Below are 23,159 nucleotides of genomic sequence, written 5' to 3'. Positions count from 1 at the left end.
CCCCCAGCTCATGGCCAGTTGAGTGCTTCTGCCACACCTTCGTCGCGTCGAGCCCCATTCTCTTCAACGCAGATCTTCCGTCCACCCCCGGCCTGACACTTCTACCTTCCCCGAAACGACCACCTCCCCTGATGCGAAGACCGCCAGTGATCCTGAATGTGCTGTGTGCGTGAATTGCGCTCGGTTCGATTTGACCCTCCACCATGTCCGAGCCGCGGCGAGAGGATGATGAGCCAGCTCACCAGCCCGCTGCGCCACTGCGCAGAGAGCGCGCACCCACCATCACCATCGACACGTCCGCTGTGAACTCCTCCGATACCAGTCAACCCCCAGTCCAGATCCTCTCCGGCCCTCCGCAGCCGTCGCTCCAGCTTTCTACGGAAAATATCGAGTCCCACGATTCCAGCACGCTGCTGAGCAGTGGCAATGCCTCTCCAACGGACATGCGATCCCCCGCCTCAATCCGCTCCAATGCCTCATCGGAAGCCCTCCACCGCGAGCGAGACAGCCGGCCAACGTCCCCCCATAATATCTCCTCGCCAAAGACCAAGGCGCCCGAGACACACTCGAATTTTTTGTCGGTACCGGGCGCTCGGTCCCGTGGCAATTCCCTGGAGTCGGAGGATACCAGCCAAACATCCAGCACGTATGGCGGAGACACCTATGTGCCGACTGGATCTCACGGGTCAAGGTCCGATTTGACCAAGAACGTCAACGTGGATGATGACGCTGCCCTGACCCCTGACCCCGGCCGGGAATCCGAATTCGACGTCCAGGATAACAAGTTCGCTTTCTCCCCAGGGCAGCTCAATAAGCTCCTCAACCCAAAAAGCTTTGCTGCGTTTCGTGCTCTCGGTGGATTGCGCGGGCTGGAGAGGGGGCTACGCACTGACGTACGAAGTGGTTTGAGTATGGATGAAACTACATTGGACGGGACCGTGGGTTTCGAGGAAGTTGCTGTGTCAGATCCCTTGCCCAAGGCCGCCTCTCCAACGACACCTGCAGCTGCGCCTGAGACTCACGTTACCACCGACTCTGACGAATCATACGGGGACCGGAGGCGGATATTTGGAACCAATAAACTGCCGGAACGAAGGCTGAAAACGATCTTGGAATTGGCCTGGATTGCGTATAACGACAAAGTGCTCATCCTGCTGACGATTGCCGCTATCATCTCCCTTGCTGTCGGCATCCCTCAATCATTACACCCTACAAACGGCGAACCCGGGGTGGAATGGGTGGAGGGCCTTGCGATTCTCATTGCCATCATCATTGTGGTCACTGTTGGTGCTGCAAATGATTGGCAGAAAGAACGCCAGTTTGCAAAGCTCAACAAAAAGAAGGAAAATAGACAAGTCAAGGTCGTGCGATCCGGCAAAACACGGGAGATCTCGATCCACGACATTGCCGTCGGCGACGTGATGCACCTGGAGCCAGGTGATATGATTCCAGTCGACGGAATCCTCATTGACGGTCACGATGTCAAGTGCGATGAATCCTCGGCTACCGGTGAATCGGACCTTCTTCGAAAAACCTCTGGCGATGAAGTCTATCGGACAATTGAACAGCACGAAGACCTGAAGAAGATGGATCCTTTCATTGTATCTGGTGCAAAGGTATCAGAGGGAGTTGGGACATTTCTGGTCACTGCCGTCGGTGTCCATACAACTCACGGGCGAACGATGATGTCTCTCCAGGAAGAAGGCGAGACGACTCCGTTGCAAACCAAACTGAACAAATTGGCTGAGTACATCGCCAAACTTGGTCTGGCCTCAGGTTTGCTGCTGTTTGTGGTACTCTTCATCAAGTTTCTCGTCCGGCTCAAAGATATCACAGGCGGTGCGGGCGCCAAGGGACAGGACTTCCTGCAGATATTCATTGTGGCTGTTACTGTCGTTGTCGTTGCGGTTCCTGAAGGCTTGCCCTTAGCAGTCACCCTTGCTCTCGCTTTTGCAACGACTCGGATGATCAAGGACAACAACTTGGTTCGGTTCCTCAAAGCGTGTGAGACGATGGGCAATGCCACGACCATCTGCTCCGACAAGACAGGAACTCTCACTGAAAACAAGATGTCCGCTGTCGCTGCCACCCTCGGAACCACATCCCGATTTGGAGACAAGTCTCCAGGCGCAGCTGATCAAGCCGGAGATGTTTCTGCTTCTGAATTTGTGTCTACGTTGTCGCCGTCCGTCAAGGACGTCTTGTTGAACTCGATTGTGCTCAACTCGACTGCTTTTGAAGGAGAGCAAGATGGAGTGAAAACATTTATTGGATCTAAGACAGAAACCGCGTTGCTATCTTTCGCACGCGAACATCTTGGAATGGGACCACCCGGCGAAGAACGCGCAAATGCAAAGCTTGCGCAGATGTACCCCTTTGACTCTGGTCGCAAGTGCATGGCGGTCGTTGTTCAGATGGAGAATGGTAAATATAGGATGCTGGTCAAGGGTGCTGCGGAAATCCTGATGGCCAAGTCAAGTCGGATCGTCCGCGATCCTACAGCCGATCTGTCGGAGGTCCCAATAACCGATGAGAACCGAGGTACCCTGGACAACATCATGGTGAACTACGCCACCCGTTCACTGAGATGTATCGCCCTCGTTTACCGTGATTTTGATCAATGGCCTCCTCGTGGGGCGCCAACCCAAGAGACTGATCGCGGCCAGGCTGTCTTCGAGCCCATATTTAAGGATATGGCTATTCTTGGTCTTTTCGGTATCCAGGACCCTGTTCGTGCCGGTGTTGCGGAAGCAGTTCACACCTGTCAACGAGCTGGTGTGTTTGTTCGCATGGTTACGGGCGACAATATCATGACGGCCAAAGCTATTGCCCAGGAGTGTGGTATCTACACGCCTGGCGGTATTGCTATCGAAGGTCCCAAGTTCCGCAAGCTCAGCTCCAAGCAAATGAACCAGCTCATCCCAAGACTCCAAGTCATTGCCCGATCAAGCCCGGACGACAAAAAGATTCTGGTTAACCAGCTTAAGAAACTCGGCGAGACCGTCGCTGTGACTGGTGATGGTACCAATGATGCTCAGGCTCTCAAGAATGCCGACGTCGGCTTTGCTATGGGTGTCACTGGTACTGAAGTGGCCAAAGAGGCCTCGGACATCATTTTGATGGATGATAACTTTGCGTCCATTGTCAAAGCTATGGCATGGGGCCGCACAGTCAGTGATGCTGTGAAGAAGTTCCTCCAATTTCAAATTACTGTTAACATCACCGCTGTCGTTCTTACATTCGTCTCTGCAGTGGCCAGCAGTAGTGAGGATTCTGTCCTCAGTGCAGTGCAGCTGCTCTGGGTCAACCTGATCATGGACACCTTTGCCGCCCTCGCACTTGCCACCGATCCTCCGTCGCCCTATGTTCTCGACCGCAGGCCTGAATCTAAGGCAACCGCTCTCATTACGCTCACCATGTGGAAGATGATCATTGGCCAGTCGATCTATCAACTGGTTGTGACCTTCGTGCTGAACTTTGCCGGGCATTCCATTTTCCCGTGGGATGAAGATCGTATGCAGACCGTTGTCTTCAATACCTTTGTCTTCATGCAGATCTTCAACCAGTACAATTCTCGCCGGATTGACAACAAACTCAATATCATGGAGGGAATCTGGCGGAATAAGTGGTTTATTGGCATTCAGCTCATAATCATCGGAGGTCAAGTTTTGATCATCTTCGTTGGTGGCGCAGCATTTTCCGTGAAGCGTCTTGACCAGGGTAGCCAGTGGGCAGTCAGTCTTGTCCTTGGAGCTCTTTCGGTCCCCATTGCTGTGGTCATTCGTCTTATTCCCGATGAATTCGTCAGTAAACTTGTCCCGCCCATCTGGTCCCGTCCCAAGAATGAAGGGCCAGAACTTGTCGTGTCGGATGAGGACCGCTACGAGTGGAACCCGGCCTTGGAAGAGATTCGTGACCAGCTGGCATTTATCAAAACAGTTCGCGGTGGACGACTGAGACACATTCGCCACAAGTTGCAACACCCGCAGGAGCTCCTCCCTCGATCTCGCAGTGGATCTCGCTCTCGCGATTCCTCTGTAGCTCCCACCCCAAATGGCGACAATGGAAGCCCAACACCTCAACCTGCAACGCCCGAATCTCGATCCCGACGCAACACTCGATCCCGGTCCAACTCGACGTTCGGACCGGCCGCAGCTATGGCTGGTGTCGTCGCCGGCAGTATCGCCGGGTGGTCGCCCATTGAGCGAACCCATGACGAGGCGGACTCATTTACCTTCCCCGCAACTGATCCTCATGCTGGCTTGGATAGACAGCAGGGTATTGAACTTCATCCAGACACTGCGGCTGACGACCGTATTGTCGGCGAGTACTCCACCACTTCGAAGACACCCCCCAGCCAAAACCCCGATCTGGTCCCCTTCTTTGAACACGCACCCCCGAGTACTTCGGATCGAGCACCGCCCAACCGCGGTCGCCGGTCCCTGTCCCAGCGATCCCGGTCTAGTCAAAGCCAGTCGCAAGTGTAATGGGACTACTCTACATTATCCCACTTCAGAGCCACCTCGGCCGCTTGGACGCATCCAAAACAAGAAAAAAAAAGCATATTCCCGCATGGCGTTGGTGGTCTGTTTGATCAATCGTTTACATAACTGAAATATCCCCAGGTTTTATAAACCGTACTTGTTTGTTGTCATGTCTCTGGCTTCCCATTTCTCGGGTCCTCTACTTTAATCCCTTTTGTCTTCACTGTTCTCTATGTGCAACTTGGCTTGATCGTTGAGGTCATAGCCGGTTGCTGGTGCTTTTTGTTATAGGATTGTGGAACGGGAGGCGGCGCAATGCTTCTTGCTTTTCAAAATCCATAGACTCCTCCCATACCCCCTTCTTCCTCTCTTTTGCATGCTCTCATTTTCATTTCCAGAGCTGGCTGGCTGATACGGTTTTGGCTTTGATGGGATCTGGTGGCGCATACTACTGGCTTGATCCATTGGGTGGTACTTGGCCGTGACTTGTTTTTTCTTGTGTTGTGCCTTCTAGAGCAACCTTATACCTCTTGATGTTCTATTTTCTGTGGTGTAGCATACCTTGAAAAGCTTCATCTTCAATACCGTAGTCTTCATGTTTTCGTAGATTCACTCCGTCTCTCGACTCGGCAAAACGTTCAGGCTCAAGCGTGCCCCACATACCCAGTCGAGGACGCGGGAGTGGCGACGACGACCACAACGTTCCCCGTGTGACAACTTCCCTCAATTCGCTCTGTGACTGCAAGAACAGGCTACAGGACAGTCATTCTCTCCCCCAGTCCATCCTGTCAATTCGACATGGCTTCAGTGATCTTGCCTTCCAAGGCAGACTTGACTCAGTTCTATGTCGGCAAGGACATCGCCGATGTACCCAAGCCCGCCGCCGTGCTCGACGTCGCAATTATTCGCAGACACTGTGAGCGCATGAAGCGCACGATCGAAGCTCTCGGGGTCGGATTCAGGGCCCACGTCAAGTCACACAAGGTCAGATAGTACCCACAGAGACAAGCAAACTCCCACGAAGCCCGCCAACGGCTAATTACCCTTCTAGACGGCCGAGCTCACAGCAATGCAAGTGGATAGCAGCAATGCCGAGGCAAAGTTCATCGTGTCCACACTCCTGGAGCTCGAGACCCTAATGCCATTGCTCCAAGACCTGAAGCAGAGACACCGCATCAACGTGCTCTATGGGATCCCGCTGATCCCCTCGCACGTCACCCGCTTGGCGCAGCTCGCCGCTCAGTTGGGCGAGGACAGCGTCTCCGTGATGATCGACCACCCCGACCAGGTCCCGTACCTAGAGAAGTTCAGCGCGGCCGCGCAGTTCCCGGCCTGCCTATTCGTCAAGGTCGACACCGGCTACCACCGTGCCGGTCTGCCGCCCGTATCTCTGAACAAGAACGGCTTGCTGGAGAAGCTCGCCCGCGCCGAGGGCGCAGGCCACGCGCGTCTTCTGGGGCTGTACTCGCATAGCAGTCTCAGCTACGGTGCGACGACGGCCGAGGAGGCCATGGCGTACTTGATCGAGGAGATTCGCGGATGCAAAGACGCGCTGAATCGGTGGGTGGCTCTGCTGCCCAAGGATCGGGATCTGGTGATCAGCGTCGGCGCCACGCCGCAGGTGGCTTCCTCGAACAACCTGGTGCAGGAGTCGGGGCTGTCCTCGCCCGAGGCGAAAGAGTTGATGGCCCTCCTACGGACTCCGTGTGCGGAACAGTCCGAGGCTCGCGTGAAGATCGAGCTGCATGCTGGCAACTACCCCGTCCTAGATATGCAGCAGGTGTCTACCCATGCCAGGATCGGCGCTGGGACGCTGGAGGATGAAATTGCGCTCTCGGTTGTTGCCGAGGTGTGCAGTGTGTATAATGATGGCGAGCGCGAGAAGCCCGAGGCGCTGATTGCGGCTGGCACGCTGGCGCTGGCGCGTGAGCCATGCGCAAGCTACCCCGGATGGGGTGTGCTTTCGTCTTGGAGACAGGAAGCCGATCTCGCAGCTAGGAGATTGACAGTGGAGCGTATCAGCCAGGAGCATGGAATTGTGACTTGGGATTCTGGAGACCAGCAGCCGCTTCCGTTGAGAATCGGGCAGGTGGTGAAGGTGTTCCCCAACCACGCGTGCGTGACGGGGGCGTTTTATGGATGGTACTTCGTGGTGGACTCCGATAGCGACCCTGGGGCGTCGCAGATTGTAGACATTTGGGTGCGAGGAAGAGGTTCGTATGGTACAGATCCCCTGCTAATAACGAGGGCCCAATGATTTAGGTTGTAGATAATATCTGCGACGCAATGCATTCTGATGGCACGATGTCTGATATTTTGGGCAGCCCCCGGCGCAGTGTAGATAGCTTTCAATTCAGAAATCCCGTCCTCTCTCCTTCTACCTCTCCATTGCATCATCCATCTCTGCGTATAAGAAGTTGGACATCAAGTCGAAGTCTTTTCGTACTTCCGGTCCATGGAGGTACCCGAACTCCTGTGCCACTCTGCGAAAACCGTTGAATGCAGTCAGTGTCTGGGCTTTCTTCAACTTCTCCTCTGGCATCTGAGAATGCATCCAGACAGGTTCACACTGGAAAAGGTACAACTCCACATCTTCCCCAGCTTTCCCGTAAAAGGCTGGTTGTTGGATTGAGTTCTCCATTTTTCGCCAACAATTTTATGTTGGAACGGTGCTTTCTCACTAGTCTCTGATTTCTCTGGTTTTTCTTTTTGTTCTTCCTCACAGCATCAATTGCTGCCCTCGATCGACTCCTTCATCGCCATCACATTGGATCTAGAGCCGGCAAGGCGATGTGCGGGCTTCGAGAGCTTGACCACGTAGTTTCTTCCGGGACTTTCAAAGATGAGCCCGCACTGACCAAAGCCAATAGTGTGGTAACCAACAGTCAGCGCCTGGCTACATTGGTTGAAGTTGGCAGAGGAGGCAGTGCTTATGACGGAGTCTGGAGATAGAACTCTCACGAGGATGTTGTTAGGTAAAATATTATCAGGGAAATCCAGGTGCTACCCCAGGGTCTCATTCCATTATCGGTCACGGAGCGTCGAAAGTTGGTTTGTAAGCTCGATATCAACATGAGAGAGAACTTGATGCAGCTGACTCCTCGCTCGAGTCTTGGGGGCGTCGAGATGGCATGATTGCAATAGGCTAGACAGAGGCATTTAGTCGGGACAGCACGGTCCCCACATAATGATCTGTAAGGTCTCACGGGGAAATTCAAGAACCAAATATTACAAGTGGAGGGTTAGGTGATCTGAATATATATTGACTATAGAAATTCCCAGGAACTTTGTAATTACAATATCAATCTTCTTACTATTTTTCGCACCCCATTTGAATTATTTGACCCCTTAAAAGATATTCACAGATGTATTTGCCCACACATATAGCTATACAACCAGAAGTAGCTGTCGAGAAAGGATGTTGAGCACTTCTGCTTGATATTCCTTGGGATCCCTATAGAGGTTCCGAGGTTAGTTCTGATTTAACCAATCACACATTTCCCCATGTAACTTCGCATCAAGTGCAGCCTCCCCTCTTCATCTCTTCCGACATCTTATCTTTGTGAACTTGCCCTCTGGGCTATGGCCACATCTTCATTATATGCTTATCAATTATCTACGAACAGAGGCGAGCGCGTGGAGATTCCTCGGTCGAACTTGGAAAGAACAGATCGACCAACAGTTGAGAGCGAAGAAAGGATAACGCCGCAATGGATCGAAGCCGAGTCCAACATGGCAATAATCCTAGTCAAAAAAGTGCATCTTCTGGAATGGAGCCACAAGCCGGTTATATAGTACCCCGGCCGACGGAGCTGCCTAGGGCCTAAATATGACGTGGAAACTGGTTTCACCATCGGCTCAGTCGTCACACCACAGACCGCAAGCGCCGCGCCAAACTCGGTATTGCGGCTAAAGGAGCATTCATTGCGCCTTTTGTCAGTGACATGGAACATTCGATCACTATCAACGCTGAACGAGATCGCCGTATTCCGCAAAGCACATGTCGTCTTGAAATGCGAGCTTGCCCGCGGGTGTTGATCATCCAAGGCCACGTCGCCTGCGCAACTTAGCAATGGGCCCTTTCGATACTCCTCTGGCGTACCATGAAGCACAGCAAGACCGGGATAACAAAGCCATCCATAGCCAGCACAAGAAGGGCCAGACGAACTGAGTGTCCTGGAACATTCGCCCCGAGATCTCCCTTTCTTTGCGTCCGACCTCGGCAACAAAATGATAACCCTAACTCGTACCCAACATTTCTCGCGGAGGACCCAAGGACTCTAAACTGGTCAACACTCACAGGCTCCTGCCCAAGCTGGGGCCCTACATAAGGAGATCAAGTAGATCCCACCTTGCAGTCCTTGCAGGGCCGGCATTCCAACGACGGCATTTTCGGATCTTTAGGGTATGTGACTTGCCCCGTTTGGGAAGACGACGGTGATCTCGGGGAGAAAGGATCGCGTCTGTTTCAAAACATCCGGAGCTTGTTGAGCGCCGTTCCATGGCATCAGACAGAGTGCAGAGCCCGATCGAAACATGCAGTACTGCACACGCCTCGGAAACTCCCCACCCGGTCTGTCTCCACCAACGATGCTTGGGATGGAGCTTGATATCCACTACAGGTCTCCACACACACACGGATCCATGGCGCGGCTCCCGATGCTTTGCAGGACGGTCAGACATGCTTCGCTGGGGTCATTGGCTCGCGGAGCGAACCTGCTGCTTCTCTGGACCCTTGTTTGCCGAGGAATGCCTGGTATCAACCGGCGCGGCGGTTACACCAGGGCGAACTCGCACAGGGTGATGTCAGGTCCAGTAGCACGGCGCAACGGCTGGGTACCGGTCTCTAAGCAGTGTCGTTTCTACTTATATCTCTCATGCCGGAGCGTGCCCCCTCCTCCCTCTTTGGCAAGCATTGTCCCTACTTCCTCGAATTATCGCGTGGCGGTCGACTACCCTGGGGATAACAATTATACGCCAGATCAATTCGTTAGTGGCTGGAAGCTACGCCAGCCTTCGCCAGAGCGAGAAAGTCTGTACCGAGAAGCCTGGGAGAGGAAGACTCTTTAGCTGGGTCTCTCGGTTAGCGCCAGCGCCGCCTCGCTCGGATCGAGAATGAAGTCGGACGGTGTTGAGAAGGCACATGGTACACCTTCCCTGCACAGCGTGAGTCAGCTTGAGCTCGAAAGCAGCTCGTCAAATGCCGTCACCGACCTGGAGTTTGGAGCGAAGCCGGAGTCGAGATATCAGAGATGGATCGCCAACCTGAAAAGCGTGGAGACGCGTGGCATTGAGCAGGTTCCGTTGGAGGAGCGTCAGCCGGTAACGCCGTCAACCTGGCTGCACATGCTACTCATGTGGTTTAGCATGAGTCTGGCTACAAACAACCTTGTTGTGGGATCGATGAGTACGTTGGTCATGGGGCTGAGCTTCAAAGATGCTGCCATCTGTGCCGTGTTGGGGGTCATGCTGGGAGCATCGACGGTGGCCTATATGAGTACTTGGGGTCCACGGAGTGGAAACCGGACTTTGGTAGGTTGATGTGATGATTTACTTCTGGCTGTATCCAGTTCGGATAGCGTGTATCATTCGAAGATCTTGTGCTCATCGACGTGACAGATTGTGGCCCGCTATTTCATGGGCTATTACCCCAGCAAACTGTGCTGCGTGTTGAACTTGCTCACCAATATCGGCTACAGCATGCTCAACAGCGTCGTCGGCGGCCAGATCTTATCCAAGGTTTCTGGAGGCACCATGTCTGTGCTAGTGGGTATCGTGATTGTGGCCGTCTCGAGCTGGGTCATGGCCATGTTTGGCATGCGCATCTTCCAGATCTATGAGCGGTAAGCAGCCACCAGAAAAGACCGACACGAGACTGTTCTGACAGAACACATGCTTCAGGTTTGCATGGGTGCCCCAATTGATGGTCTTGTGCGTCATGCTGGGATCAGCCGGTCCCCGATTCGACTTCAACATCCACACCGAGGCTTCCCCAAGACAACTCAGTGCCAAACGCATTACTTTCTTTTCTCTGTGCTTGTCAGTGGCGCTATCTTGGGCTCCGCTGGCGGCCGATTACTATGTTTACTATCCCCCACAGGTCAAGCGCTGGAAGACCGCGATTGTGACCGTGCTGGGCTGTGGGTTGGCCATGAGCTTCACGTTGCTGATCGGGACCGGACTGGGCACCGTTCTCGCCAGCTCGCCCAACTACGTCGTCAAGTACGGCAGCGATCCCGGCGGTCTGTTGATGACAGCGTACGATACACTCGGAGGCTTTGGCAAATTCTGCGCCGTGATCAACGTGCTGGCGGTGGTCGCAAGCAACACGCCCGGCACGTATTCGATGGGCATGAATTTCCAAATGCTGGGCGCCTTCTTTCAGCGAGTCCCGCGACCCGTCTTCACGACTCTCACGACCGTGGTGTACACGGCGTGCGCGATGGGCGGTCGCAACTCGCTGTACGAGATTTTCAAGAGCTTCCTGCCGTTGATCGGGTACTGGGTGGTCATCTGGTTTATGATCGTCGTGGAGGAGGACCTGCTGTTCCGCCGCCACACCGGCTACGACTGGTCTGCGTGGAACTCGCCGGAGAAGCTGCCGAGGGGGATCGCAGCTGGCATGGCTTTCCTGATCGGGTGGGCGGGCGCGATCATCGGCATGGTAAGTGTTCTTTGTTGTCGGCACGATGCGTGAACCGCTGCTGATCGTCTCCACAGGACCAGGCCTATTACACAGGCATCATTGCCCAGGCGGCGGGGGATGCGGACTTGGGTCTCTGGCTGGGAGCCGGATTTACGGCAGTGGCCTTCCCGCCATTGAGAATGCTGGAGCGGTTATTCGTCGGGCGCTAGACTGCTGATCTGTCATTGACGGCGCCAGGAATGCGGCAGGATGGGGCGAGGACGATTGCATATGAAAACCAGGAAGACTCGGTCCGCGGCCTGGGATGATATGCCCCGCCGTCATGGGATCCCACTGCGATGGCTGCGGCGCGTACATAGCATGACGACTGGGAATATGCGTGGTGTAAAGATGCGATCCTCGGTTGGGAAGAGAATCTGCGAGGTTGGAAGGTTCGATGTGTTTATGTCGCGGAGGTTCCCGGGAATCCATACTGTAACCAATCTTTAGTTTAATCCAAATCACGGCACAAATCCTCCTCGCTCCACCCATCGTCGTGCAGGAACCGAGCAACGAACCAAACGCAACGAGTCCCGAATCACCTGTCATTATTCGCCCCCGCCCGTATCGCACTGCATTCACCCAGCTCTAGTTCGGTCGTTCTGCATATTAAAAGCGCGGTGTGGCGTCCTTGCGGTTGAGATTCCACCGTGGTTGTCCAGCCGGTCTTCACCCCAGCCTCTGTTCCTCTGTTCCTCTGTTTCTCTCTTGCGTCTCTCTTCCACTCCTCCAATCCTCACCGATGGACAACGCCTCGGTATTTCTGAATACGCAGCCACTCACCGAGGTGGCCAAGTCCATCCTCAATGCACTCCCGCCATCACGACTGTCTTATGCGCTGGGCCTGTTGATCGGGTACCCCCTGCTCAACCGCCTGCTGCGCTACCGGCGCCTGCGCCAGATGCAGAAACAGTTCAAGTACCCAACGCGCGAGTCTATGGCGCAAATGACCGACGAAGAGGCCTATGAGATTCAGAAGCAGGTTGCGCAGCTAGAGTTCCCGTTCATCTTCATCAAGTCCCTGCAGTTTGCCCTGTTCAAGGTAAGACCCTCCCCTGCATTAGCCCAAGCCGTTCCCTCGTCGCTCTTTCGTCTGACTGGCCAAACAATAGACATATGGCATCCCCACGATCTCAAGTCTCCTCACCAAGACAAGCCAGTTCTCCGACCCGGAGACCTCGCTCAAGCGCTACACCGACACCAGCGCCCTGGTGCTCGAGATGGTGGGTAACAGCCCGACCTCGCAGCGCGCATATGCCTCGTTCGCCCGGGTGCGCTGGCTGCACAGCGGGTACCGCGCCTCCGGCAAGATCACGGACCCGGACATGCTGTACACGCTGGCGCTGTTCGCGCTGGAGCCAATCCGCTTCATCGACAGCTACGAGTGGCGCCAGCTAAGCGACATCGAGCGCTGCGCCATCGGCACTTTCTGGAAGAGTGCCGGCGATGCGCTGGACGTCAGCTACGAGGCGCTCCCGTCCGGGCCGAACGGCTTCCGGGATGGGATCCAGTGGCTCGAGGAGATCGAGGCCTGGCGGCTGGCGTATGAGGCGGTGCAGATGGTTCCCAACGTGAAGAACCGCGAGGTCGCGGACCAGACGGCCGCGGTGCTGGTTTATATGCTTCCGAGGGCGTTGGTGCCGGTCGGAATGCAATTTGTTTCGTATATGATGGATGACCGCCTGCGGAGGGCGATGATGTATGTTACCGATAGACCCCGGGCCCCCTCCTTCCTCCTCCTTCTCTGCCTGCGGCTGTCACGACCCCAGAATCTCCGACATCTATATTGACAATCATCCAGGTACGACGCCCCCCACGCCTTCTTCGCCGGTCTCTTCTCAGCCGCGCTCACGGCCCGCAAACTCTTTGTCCGATATCTCATGCCCCCTCGCCCTGATGCCTGGCGCTATTCACCAATCACCGACGACGCCGATGAGAATGGGCGCTTCTTCCTCACGGGATGGGAGGCGGCGCCGTACTATGTCAAGCCGACCTTCTGGAACCGCTGGGGCCCAGTGGCCTGGTTGACCTGGATGTTAGGCCGACCTGTCCCCGGCGACCAGGGTGAGAAGTATTATCCAACCGGATATCAGATCCAGGATGTTGGACCGAAGTATTTCGAGGGCAAGGGACGGAAGGGAATGGATGAGACGGTGGAGCAGTATAAGACGTCCCGGACGGGCAAGTGTCCTTTCCATTGATACAGCTTGATATGAACGAATGCCCTACGGGTGAAACAGCAAAGTGGGCAGCGGGTCCATTGTGGTGGCAAGGGACGTTATGAGTTTATGCGTTGATGGCAACGTTGTGTAACGCCGAGATGGGTGGTTGTATGATCATTTTACCTGCATTCGCACTGAGATACGACGCCTACGAATTTGGATCTAGTTATAACTAGCAGGTACTTTAGCGACTTTCGTATCCTAGATCTCTCTAGGCGCTTTCGAGATGAATGAGAAAAGATGACACGAAATTGGAAGTTTTCATTTCGTCGATTGCTTTTCCAGTATGTGCTAGTCTGGCACGGCGGTCGATAACCACCGAAGACGCAGAGACAGGAAAATAGAGACAGAATAAGGGGGGTAAATTAGGAGCGCTCAAACAAAATACTTGGGTCCAGGGCATAGGCCCGTCAAGCCGGCCCGAAGGATAGAGAATGTAGGCTTATCAAGGGTATTACTGCGAGCAAAGCTCAAAGTTGGGGAATGGATGCATCCATTTAAACCTCCTCCTCGAGAACACCCTCCTCACCAAGGCTATGAAGATGGTTAGCAAAGATTCACGATCACTGGATGGGTCAAAAGGGGGCGCTTACTACTCCTCCTCGCCCTCGGAGACGGAGGCGTCCTGGTATTGCTGGTACTCGGAGACCAGGTCGTTCATGTTGCTCTCAGCCTCAGTGAACTCCATCTCGTCCATACCCTCACCAGTGTACCAATGCAAGAAAGCCTTGCGACGGAACATGGCAGTAAACTGGTCGCCGATACGCTTGAACAGCTCCTGGATGGAGGTGGAGTTACCGACGAAGGTGGAGGCCATGCGGACGCCACGGGGAGGAACGGAGCACAGAGCGGTCTGGACGTTGTTGGGAATCCACTCAACGAAGTAGCTCTGGTTCTTGTTCTGGATGTTACGCATCTGGTCCTCGACCTCCTTCATGGAGACCTTACCGCGGCTGGAGAATAGTTAGTATGATCAAAATTCATCAGACGGCCAGACGGGCGAATGAACGTACAAGAGAGCGGAGCAGGTGAGGTAGCGGCCGTTGCGGAAGTCAGAGGCAGCCATCATGTTCTTGGGGTCGAACATCTGCTGAGTGAGCTCGGGAACGCTGAGCTGGCGGTACTGGTAGGAGCCACGGCTGGTCAAGGGAGCGAAGCCGACCATGAAGAAGTGCAGACGAGGGAAGGGAACCATGTTGACAGCCAGTTTGCGGAGATCGGAGTTGAGCTGACCAGGGAAACGGAGGGAGGTGGTCACACCCGACATGACGGCGGAGACCAGGTGGTTCAGGTCACCGTACGAGGGCTGGGAGAGCTTGAGGGTACGCATGCAGATGTCGTACAGAGCCTGGGGAGTGCCATCGTTAGAGTTAAACCGGAATCACTATCCATAATATCATCCATACCTCGTTGTCGATACAGAAGGTCTCATCAGAGTGCTCAACCAGCTGGTGGACGGACAGGGTGGCGTTGTAAGGCTCAACAACGGTGTCGGAGACCTTGGGGGAGGGAACGACGGAGAAAGTGGCCATCATGCGGTCGGGGAACTCCTCACGGATCTTGGAGATCAGAAGGGTACCCATACCGGCACCGGTACCACCACCCAGGGAGTGGGTGATCTGGAAACCCTGGAGGCAGTCGCAGCCCTCGGCCTCACGGCGGACGACATCGACGACCTGGTCGACGAGCTCAGCACCCTCGGTGTAGTGACCCTTGGCCCAGTTGTTACCAGCACCGGACTGGCCGAAGACGAAGTTATCGGGGCGGAAGAGCTTGCCGAAGGGACCGGCACGGACAGCGTCCATGGTACCGGGCTCCAGGTCGACCAGGACGGCACGAGGAACATAGCGGTCACCGGAGGTCTACCAACAATTCAACATGGAAGAATTAGGCACTATCCATACTCAATGGGTCATCAGTAGTACTTACGTTGTTGAAGTAGACGTTCATGCGCTCCAACTGAAGGTCGGAGGAGCCGTTGTACCTAACAAAATCATCAGACCGCCATTCCATCCTTGAACCAGATCATCACCAAACTTACCGGCCATCGCCGTCGAGGCCGTGCTCACCAGCAATGTTTTGCCTACACTTCAGTCAGTACGTGCTCCAAGTATCATCAACAATTGATGATGGCCCATGTTTTTTTTTTTTTTTTTTTTTTTTTTTTTTTGTTGGGGGGACTCGATCTGCGGGCACATACCAGAAAGCAGCACCAATTTGGTTACCCTATTCCCCCGAGCACATCTTATTTAGCCTCCTGAATCATCATATAGATTTCCAACAGAGTCGGTCTTCTGGATTCGAACTTACACACTGGCCGGTCTGGAGGTGGACCTACAACGCAGAAAAAGGTGAGGTTAGCAGACTGAACGAGTGGGGTTTGGTTCAGGGGCAGCATCAACAAGACGCGTCCCCAGGGGAAAGAATAACGTACAATCTCACGCATTGTGGATGGTAGGTCAACGGGGATTGAGGAGTGGACGGATATGAAGAAGAGAAAGAGGCGACGACCAGAGGTCAAGAAGTTGGGAAAGGAGAAAGTAGGTGAGCGGTGTGTGCGTGGGGATCAACAACACTTCTTTTGCTCTCAGGGGGGGGGATGGCCCGATCAGGACTAGTGTGCATCACGGGATTCAGCAAACCGCGAACCACGTTTTTGCGCGGCAGCGGCCCAAACAGTGGCCTGTCTGAGTAAACTCCTGTACTCCGACTGCTACGGACTCCCTATGGCTATTGTACATGTATCCCCTTATTTCGCTGTGTTTTCCACCGTATGAGAACTCTCTAGCCAGGTCCCAAACTCGTCGAGCCGCTGATTCTCCTCTTCATCTTCCGCGTCAAAGCCACGCTCGGCCATGTCCTCCAATGCTGCCCGACGCTCATTGGTCTTCTTAAACTTCTCACGTCCCTCGGAGACATAGGCTTCAACCCGAGTGCCGCCAAAGTAACGACCATCCATGACCTACACAGACAGACATTAGTTGGAGGGAATGTGTAAACATAAAAGAAAGCCATACCTTGACACATTGCTTTGCCGCTTCAGGGTCGGCAAATCGGACACTAACCACGCCATCTACTTCCTTATCATAGAGCACGACGTTCGTCACCTCGCCGATCTTGGAGCATTCATCTCGGATATCCTCCTTGATGTCCAAAATCGCCGCAGCGTCCTCCTACGCAATTAGGTCAGTATACTGTAAGTAGTTTTAAGGGTTCCGGGGTGCCCAACCTCCAATTCCTTTAAAGTAAACATATGCTTCAAGATGACCACCTTCTCCTGCCGGGAGCTGGTCTCCGGGAGGGCAGACGGGTCATCATCATCCCAGTCGGCAAGTTTACTGTAATATGATCAGCAATGAGGCAAACAGACCTGGATATCGCACTCACCTATTCAACTTCTGGGTACGCTGGATGATCTTCCTCTTATCCCGCATATTGCTCTTCTGCGGTGCATCTTGTTGGCTCTTAAAAGAGAAATCAGCCGGCTGGACTCTCATCGGCCCATGCGGCCCCTGCAACCCAAGCCGGAAATCGGTCTCGTCGAGCATCTGGATCGCCAGATTGACTGACTCGGGCCGGAAGTAGACGACAAGTACTTCGCCCTTAAAATTACCGCTGTCGTCCGTGTACATCTTGATCCGTGGTCGACCGCTGTCGATTTCTTCTGCGATGACGCCGCATTTGGAGAAGACGTCTCGGATCTCGTCAAACTCGACGTCGAGTGGAATCGAGGTGACGTACACCGCGGTGTTGACGCGTTGCTTCTTTTGTTTCTGTGCATTGGCCTGGAGGAAAGCACGAAGGATTAGTCCAGAGGTCCCGTCAGCCCGAGACAACAGACGTGGCACTTACATCGTCGCCGCTTGCCTGTTGTTTCCGCTTCTTCCTCTCTCGGGTGTCAATCTGTTCATCCTCATCCACGCCTGCGACCTTGTATGCTTCTTGTTGTTGCCGGAGAAGCTCTTCGTCAACCTGCAACCAAATGAAAAATTCAGTATTCGCAGTTGCGCGTTGAGGATTTGCGCCCTTCCGAATCATTGCGCAGCTTGGCACAATGCCCGGGCGCAAAGCAGAGAGAGGCGAGGCGTACCGATTGAACCCATCGCTTGATCGCTGAGTCGTACACGAATTCTTGCCCGTCTTCCGTTTCTAGGATAAACTTGTTTTCGAGCTTCGAGAAGGAGATTCGCGGGTCGCTGTCGAATTCGGACGGGTCCAGTGGGAAGTTGCGTGAGGGCCCAGCGCCGTTGTCGGGGCCCGGTGAAGCCATCTTGGATCCGGACAGCTGTAGGAGATATCAAAGACGGCCGTGAGAAAGTAGGGTAATGGCTTTCGGAGGGATGCGCAGTGGATTGGAGATTCTGCGGGGCGGAAAGCTTCTCGACCTTTGGCGGAGCTCCAGTGGCCGTCTGCGTCCACATCACATGGGCGCGGCTGCCGTCACCGCTTGCGCCTGCCATCGCGGCACCTGCTAACTTACAATCGATACTCCATTATTCCCATCCGTAGCTGGTTCAACCAGGGCTCGTGATCTGTACTGCGTGCGTTGTCCTAGGACTTGTGATTTTTTACATTGCAAAGGGTATCTATCCAATAACAAATAACGAAAAGGATGCTATCCTGAAAGAATTCCATACCCCTGTGCCAAGATTTTGCGAAGAAGACAAAAGACAATTAGAAACCCCTCCTGCTAATAGAGTCACATCAAAAGGAAATTAGAAGAATAATGAATGTCTGACGCGCAAGGAAATTAGGCCTTGGTGTCAATGTTTGTTGCGGGCTCCCCAGTTGGGGTCATAGTGCGCTTGGAGCCAGTCTCGCTGCTCTCGACGCCGTTGACAATGTCACGAGTAACCTCGACGTAGTCATACTAGAGTAATGTTAGTAACTGACTGCATGGTATGTTTGGACATTAGAAGGGGTTACTTACAGCAAACTCGCCAATCTCGGCGTCGTCAATACCCATGATCTCGTCCTCCTCGGGGGCACGCAGGCTGAGACCGGGGATAAGGTTGAGAATGAACAGAATAATGCAAGTACCAAAGAACGAATAGGCAAATCCAGAGACCGAGTCGGCAAGCTGGTAGCCCAGTTGGATGTAGTTGTGGTTGATCCAGCCACCGTCGATCTCGGTCGAGCCGTCGAGGTGGGCGATGTAGTCACTATATGTATTTAATTAGCATGTGGTGGGAAGTCAAGTCTAGTGGCGAGGAAACTTACGCTGCGAAGAGACCGGTGAGAAGGTTACCAACAAGGCCACCGATGGTGTGGACAGCGAAGATGTCCAGCGCATCATCAACGCCCAGCAGGAACTTCAGCTTGGTGGCATAGTTGCAAGCAATGGCACCGACAAGGCCGAAGATGAAAGCTGCCCACGGAGTCACGAAGCCCGATCCCGGGGTAATGGCAACCAGTCCAGCAATAACACCCGAGCAGAAACCGACGGTCGACCACTTACGCTCCAGACGGTAGTCGAGCAGGCACCAGGTAACACCACCCACAGAGGCAGCCAGGTTGGTCACGACAGCAGCCATGACGGCACGGAGGTTGGCCGAAAGTGCGGAGCCAGCATTGAAACCGAACCATCCAACCCACAGGAAGACGGTGCCGATGACGACGTGGGTGACGTTGTGAGGGCGGTAGTTGAGTTCGTGAGTGCCGTGGCCGCGACGCTTGCCCAGCATAAGAGAGTAGGCAAGAGCGGCAGAGCCAGAGGCAATGTGCACAGGAGTACCACCAGCGAAGTCCAGTCCTCCAAGATTGTAGACCCAGCCCGACGAGTTCCATGTCCAGCAGGCGATGGGGTCGTAGATGATCGTGGTCCAGATAAACATGAAGACAATGCAAGGAAGCATGCGACCGCGCTCAGCAATGGCACCGACGGCGAGAGCAACCCTAATGGCTGGTGTCAGTTTTTTATCATCTCGGTTTACAGCTACTTGGTGGACGGGATTGACTCACGTAATGGCCGCGAACATGCCCTGGAAGATGGCGAACAGAAGATCCGGGACCTTGGTGCTTCCCACGGATGGAGCAGCCAGGACACCCTTCATACCAAAGTTCTGGAGGTCACCAATGTATTTGCCGGCAGTGTGCGAGAAAGCCAGCGAATAACCCCAGAAGAACCACTGGAAGGAGACCACGCCGACGGACATGATGGAAAGCCATATCAGGGACAGAGCCGACTTGCGACGAGCCAGACCGGAGTAGAAAAAACTGGTGAGTCAAATGTTAGCAATTGTTGATCCAGCCATGGTTAGGGAGGTATCCATACCCAACACCCGGAATCATGAGCAACACCAGGGCTGACGAGGTGACAACCCATGCGATGTCACCGGCCTATCGTATCATGGTTAGCCACTATAGCAGTAGAGAGAGTGAAGCCACGCGTTCATACATTGTAGAAGACATTCAGGTCTTCAGTCAGCGAGTCACCACCGGTGCCTGTGGCGGACCCGTTGTAGGCCACCGGGTATGCAGACATGGCGAAACACAGGTGCAGCGGGCGAGCAGTTGCACAAAGACCGCGATGATAACGGGGTGGGATGGGGTTGGTGAAACGAGATAGGCCCGAGCGACTGGAACCCTAGCCCGAACGTTTATCAAGAGAGTATGTGAGGAATACTCAGAGGGGTGCTTTAAGAGACAACCTCAAAGAAGAGCTGAAAGGGAGGATGGAAAAATGATGCATCGACGGCTGCAGGGACATGCCTTGAGAATTAAATAGCGGCGGGCATTCTGTTCCGCCATCCAACAGGGCTCCACCATCGGACGCTAGAATAATACAGGCGGAATACAGACGTGCTTCAATCTTAGCCTAGATAGTGGAAACCAAGGTGTGGTCATGGCGATTTAATATTATTATTGCGGGTATGATTCATCCAATCTGACTGATAGGCAGGGCCAAGCCAGCCTGGTGCAGCCATGACCGGGATACAGACTGGGCTTTCCATGGACCCAGCCGGGGGATTACGGGTCTGGCTATCCTACCTATAGTACCTATACACCTTCTAGATATCAGCTATAGCATCACAGTAACGCATCTTCCAAACTGGTGGTTTCAGCACGCTGTTTTTTCTCTGCATTCTCTAGTTCACGCTGAAATTCTCCGGTATCATCCAGGAATGCGGTTCACCACCCTGACGGAAACCCACGTCGGATTGGGTTCGGAGCTGAGCAAGCTTCCGTCAGCGTGCATGGGCCGATAAGCAGGGGACTCGATGCAGAGATGATAGAGCAGCGATGATTGTGGCAGATGGAGGCGAATAATGGGAATTATTCACACGCGATCCAGGGCAGGGCGACCAGATCGAGGACCATGACTGGTTGTAGATATGAGGTTTACAGCGGGCCAATCACAGCCCCTGTCTTATCTAGGGCTATTTGGCCGCAGCTGCATGGAGTCGCCTACGGCGGATGCCTTATTTATTTTGTTGTTGGACCTGGCTGGTGATTTGATTTTTGAATATAACTCGGTCAAATGGTCTCTGTCCCTAGTTATTTTTATTCATATTGAACGCTCTCTGGCTCATCCTCCACATGAACATGGACGACGATGATCGGAGGCTCTTATCAGGCGCGCGCTGGGCAGCCAATCAGCGTCGCAAAAATCTAGATCTCAGTTCGCCCTTATCGCCCATGTCCTACCAAAGCCATGCGAAGCCAGGGACCACGGACATTAATCGCGTGTTCTTTTCCCTGGAGTTCCGAGGCTTTCTTGGCAACTTTGGGTTGCTCCGGTATGATGCTATGTAGTCTGAGCGCCTTTGACGACAAGACTGCGGAGTCGAGCTCCGAAATCAAATTCTTCCCCGATGACCGATGCATGCCTCATCATTAAATATTGCCAAGGCGTGTCGACGTAGAGACAGAAACTCTAGAGCCAGGCCGGCAAGAGTCGATAATAATCCATGATTGGCAGTGCCCCTCGCATCGAGATCCCAGAAATCTACGAATGGACAACTGCCGTGCTCGGTACGGAGACCCCGGGCCCACTCAACCAGGTACAAGTACATACAATAATATGAAGGACACAGAGAGTTTATATGTATCTGCTGTAGTAGCATGTGTGCGCGTACATATTAGTGGCTCGATGAGAACGCATGGGGCGAAGGACTGTTGCCATGCGGTCTGGGGAGCCAAGTCGAGATAAGCCTCCCGGCTTTCATTGGCCCATGCTCGCTTCGGCATCCCGACTGGGGTTTGGCCCCCGAGTCAGTGTCCTGCGCTCAGGGATTATGAGGATTGATGTATGTATGTATATACCACGATATGTAGGTATACAAGTACAGATATTATTGTTACGCTATTGAATCTCCTGGCTTTATTAGATAACTGCCCTCGTCCGAATGGACCCTTGTTCTGCTCGAGCCATCCCTACATTAAGATGATAGAAGGTCGCACGAATCTTCTACAGCTAGTTGAAGATTTATGGTCTCAACAATACCAAGTTTCGAGAGATCTCTTCCACAACCATTGTATATGTACTCCATCATTCCCATAGATCTGGGTCCACCGATCGATGGGTCTGGGGGAGGGAGTAATGATCCACAGATCGGGAAGGAAGGTCTCCTGAGGGGTTAATCGCTCGAAGGATGAAAAAGCCAGGATCATCCCGTATAGAGATGATGCAACTGCTGCTGACGAAAATAATTTGAGGATGTGTATTGTTCCGTATTTTTAAATTGACGAGAATCCTGCGTGTCCTAGCAAGGCTTCCACGAGCCACACAGTTCCAGGGCCAAAAGGCAGCGGCTATAAGCACTAATAATGAATAGACTCATAGTTTCTTTTGCGCAAACTATTCCTCACCTGCATCGGGCTATACCCTTGATGCCAAGGGAGATCAACATACGCCGTACCTGAGCCTAAACTGATTGAGAGACTTGCTTGTTACCAGTGCGTACCACTAGTGAGAGTTACCCAGGATGCTGCTAAACCATTACTGGCCTGCTACGGAAACAGTTGTCGTCTTCCATACCCTTGCATTGAAAAAGCAACTCGCAGATCTACGTGCTGAGAATAGAATTGACTTTGTGGGTTGGTAGTACCATTTCCTATTTATGGACATAGAGGTCGTTGCCTGTTCAACGGGAGCTTACATACCTCCCAGGGTCGAGTGCATATATGGTATCATCCTGAAAGGGGGGTTTTCTAAGGGGAGATGTCTGGTCAGCGTTATGCGGAGACTATTTTTTGAGTGTGAGCCTGGCAAAGAGATGCGGATTACCAGCTACGCATGATAGTCTTGAAATAGACTGCCTCTCTTCCCTAGCCGTACCTAGCAAGAGAAAAAAAAAACAATATATACTCGAGATTCTCCTCACATTATTGACATAAGTATTTGGATAGCCTGGTCGCCCGCTCCAGTCTGACGCGTAGCATCTATGTACACGGCCCCGAGGTCGTAGTACTCCATCCGACAGTGCCGAAGAGTCAGAGGTCCCCTGCCGTAGCAGGATATCAATCACTCACTTGGCGTAAGAAGGGCAATTTTATTATAACTTCTGGGTCGCTCTTGGAGCAGGAGTATCGTCTTCATCTGAGCACGGCTTTGATTATCGCGCTTAGTCTGTGATCAGCGCCCGTGACCTCGAAAAGGAGCTTTTTGAATATGAATCCAGCAGTCGAGTCGGTGCCACGTACTGAGCGTGCTACACTTCAGCCTGGGAGAGGCAAGACCAGCAGTAGATCGGTGGCAGCCGAGACGGTGAAGCCGTTGGCAGCGTGGAGCAGGATTGTCGCCCGACGGAGCGCAGCCCATTGGCC

General features: G+C 53.6%; 8 protein-coding genes across 8 annotated transcripts; 5 read left to right on the top strand and 3 right to left on the bottom strand.

Moving 5' to 3' along the window:
• Positions 1-203: 203 nt before the first annotated feature.
• Positions 204-4,487, top strand: pmcA (putative P-type calcium ATPase; the record flags this gene model as incomplete). Its single annotated transcript, XM_056946215.1, has 1 exon — positions 204-4,487. One exon carries the CDS (start codon positions 204-206, stop codon positions 4,485-4,487), a length of 4,284 nt encoding a protein of 1,427 aa, XP_056798214.1.
• A 795-nt stretch (positions 4,488-5,282) lies between these two features.
• On the top strand, positions 5,283-6,825 carry N7459_007046 (uncharacterized protein; the record flags this gene model as incomplete). The annotated part of the gene is made up of 3 exons (XM_056946214.1): positions 5,283-5,468; positions 5,536-6,697; positions 6,809-6,825. 3 exons carry the CDS (start codon positions 5,283-5,285, stop codon positions 6,823-6,825), a joined length of 1,365 nt encoding a protein of 454 aa, XP_056798213.1.
• Positions 6,826-9,599: 2,774 nt separating this feature from the next.
• Positions 9,600-11,339, top strand: N7459_007045 (purine-cytosine permease family protein; the record flags this gene model as incomplete). The annotated part of the gene is made up of 4 exons (XM_056946213.1): positions 9,600-10,016; positions 10,104-10,327; positions 10,386-11,148; positions 11,205-11,339. 4 exons carry the CDS (start codon positions 9,600-9,602, stop codon positions 11,337-11,339), a joined length of 1,539 nt encoding a protein of 512 aa, XP_056798212.1.
• A 572-nt stretch (positions 11,340-11,911) lies between these two features.
• Positions 11,912-13,370, top strand: N7459_007044 (uncharacterized protein; the record flags this gene model as incomplete). The annotated part of the gene is made up of 3 exons (XM_056946212.1): positions 11,912-12,211; positions 12,282-12,868; positions 12,971-13,370. 3 exons carry the CDS (start codon positions 11,912-11,914, stop codon positions 13,368-13,370), a joined length of 1,287 nt encoding a protein of 428 aa, XP_056798211.1.
• A 518-nt stretch (positions 13,371-13,888) lies between these two features.
• On the bottom strand, positions 13,889-15,837 carry N7459_007043 (beta-tubulin; the record flags this gene model as incomplete). The annotated part of the gene is made up of 9 exons (XM_056946211.1): positions 13,889-13,925; positions 13,985-14,344; positions 14,405-14,739; positions 14,798-15,253; positions 15,321-15,375; positions 15,433-15,474; positions 15,592-15,617; positions 15,702-15,725; positions 15,826-15,837. 9 exons carry the CDS (start codon positions 15,835-15,837, stop codon positions 13,889-13,891), a joined length of 1,347 nt encoding a protein of 448 aa, XP_056798210.1.
• A 303-nt stretch (positions 15,838-16,140) lies between these two features.
• N7459_007042 (U2 snRNP complex subunit CUS2) lies at positions 16,141-17,661 on the bottom strand (the record flags this gene model as incomplete). The annotated part of the gene is made up of 6 exons (XM_056946210.1): positions 16,141-16,353; positions 16,409-16,564; positions 16,621-16,729; positions 16,779-17,176; positions 17,244-17,363; positions 17,482-17,661. 6 exons carry the CDS (start codon positions 17,659-17,661, stop codon positions 16,141-16,143), a joined length of 1,176 nt encoding a protein of 391 aa, XP_056798209.1.
• Positions 17,662-18,141: 480 nt separating this feature from the next.
• N7459_007041 (ammonium permease MEP2) lies at positions 18,142-19,875 on the bottom strand (the record flags this gene model as incomplete). The annotated part of the gene is made up of 6 exons (XM_056946209.1): positions 18,142-18,261; positions 18,322-18,553; positions 18,612-19,286; positions 19,353-19,607; positions 19,666-19,730; positions 19,789-19,875. 6 exons carry the CDS (start codon positions 19,873-19,875, stop codon positions 18,142-18,144), a joined length of 1,434 nt encoding a protein of 477 aa, XP_056798208.1.
• A 1,061-nt stretch (positions 19,876-20,936) lies between these two features.
• On the top strand, positions 20,937-21,231 carry N7459_007040 (uncharacterized protein; the record flags this gene model as incomplete). The annotated part of the gene is given in 2 exon segments (XM_056946208.1): positions 20,937-21,130; positions 21,147-21,231. 2 exon segments carry the CDS (start codon positions 20,937-20,939, stop codon positions 21,229-21,231), a joined length of 279 nt encoding a protein of 92 aa, XP_056798207.1.
• Between the last annotated feature and the right edge of the window lie 1,928 nt (positions 21,232-23,159).

This window comes from Penicillium hispanicum, assembly GCF_028827665.1.
Source record: "Penicillium hispanicum strain IBT 35686 chromosome Unknown utg000006l_segment0_segment0, whole genome shotgun sequence".
Lineage (NCBI taxonomy): Eukaryota > Fungi > Ascomycota > Eurotiomycetes > Eurotiales > Aspergillaceae > Penicillium > Penicillium hispanicum.
The sequence above is the reverse complement of the archived record's forward strand: the minus strand, read 5'-3'. Positions and strand labels throughout refer to the sequence as shown.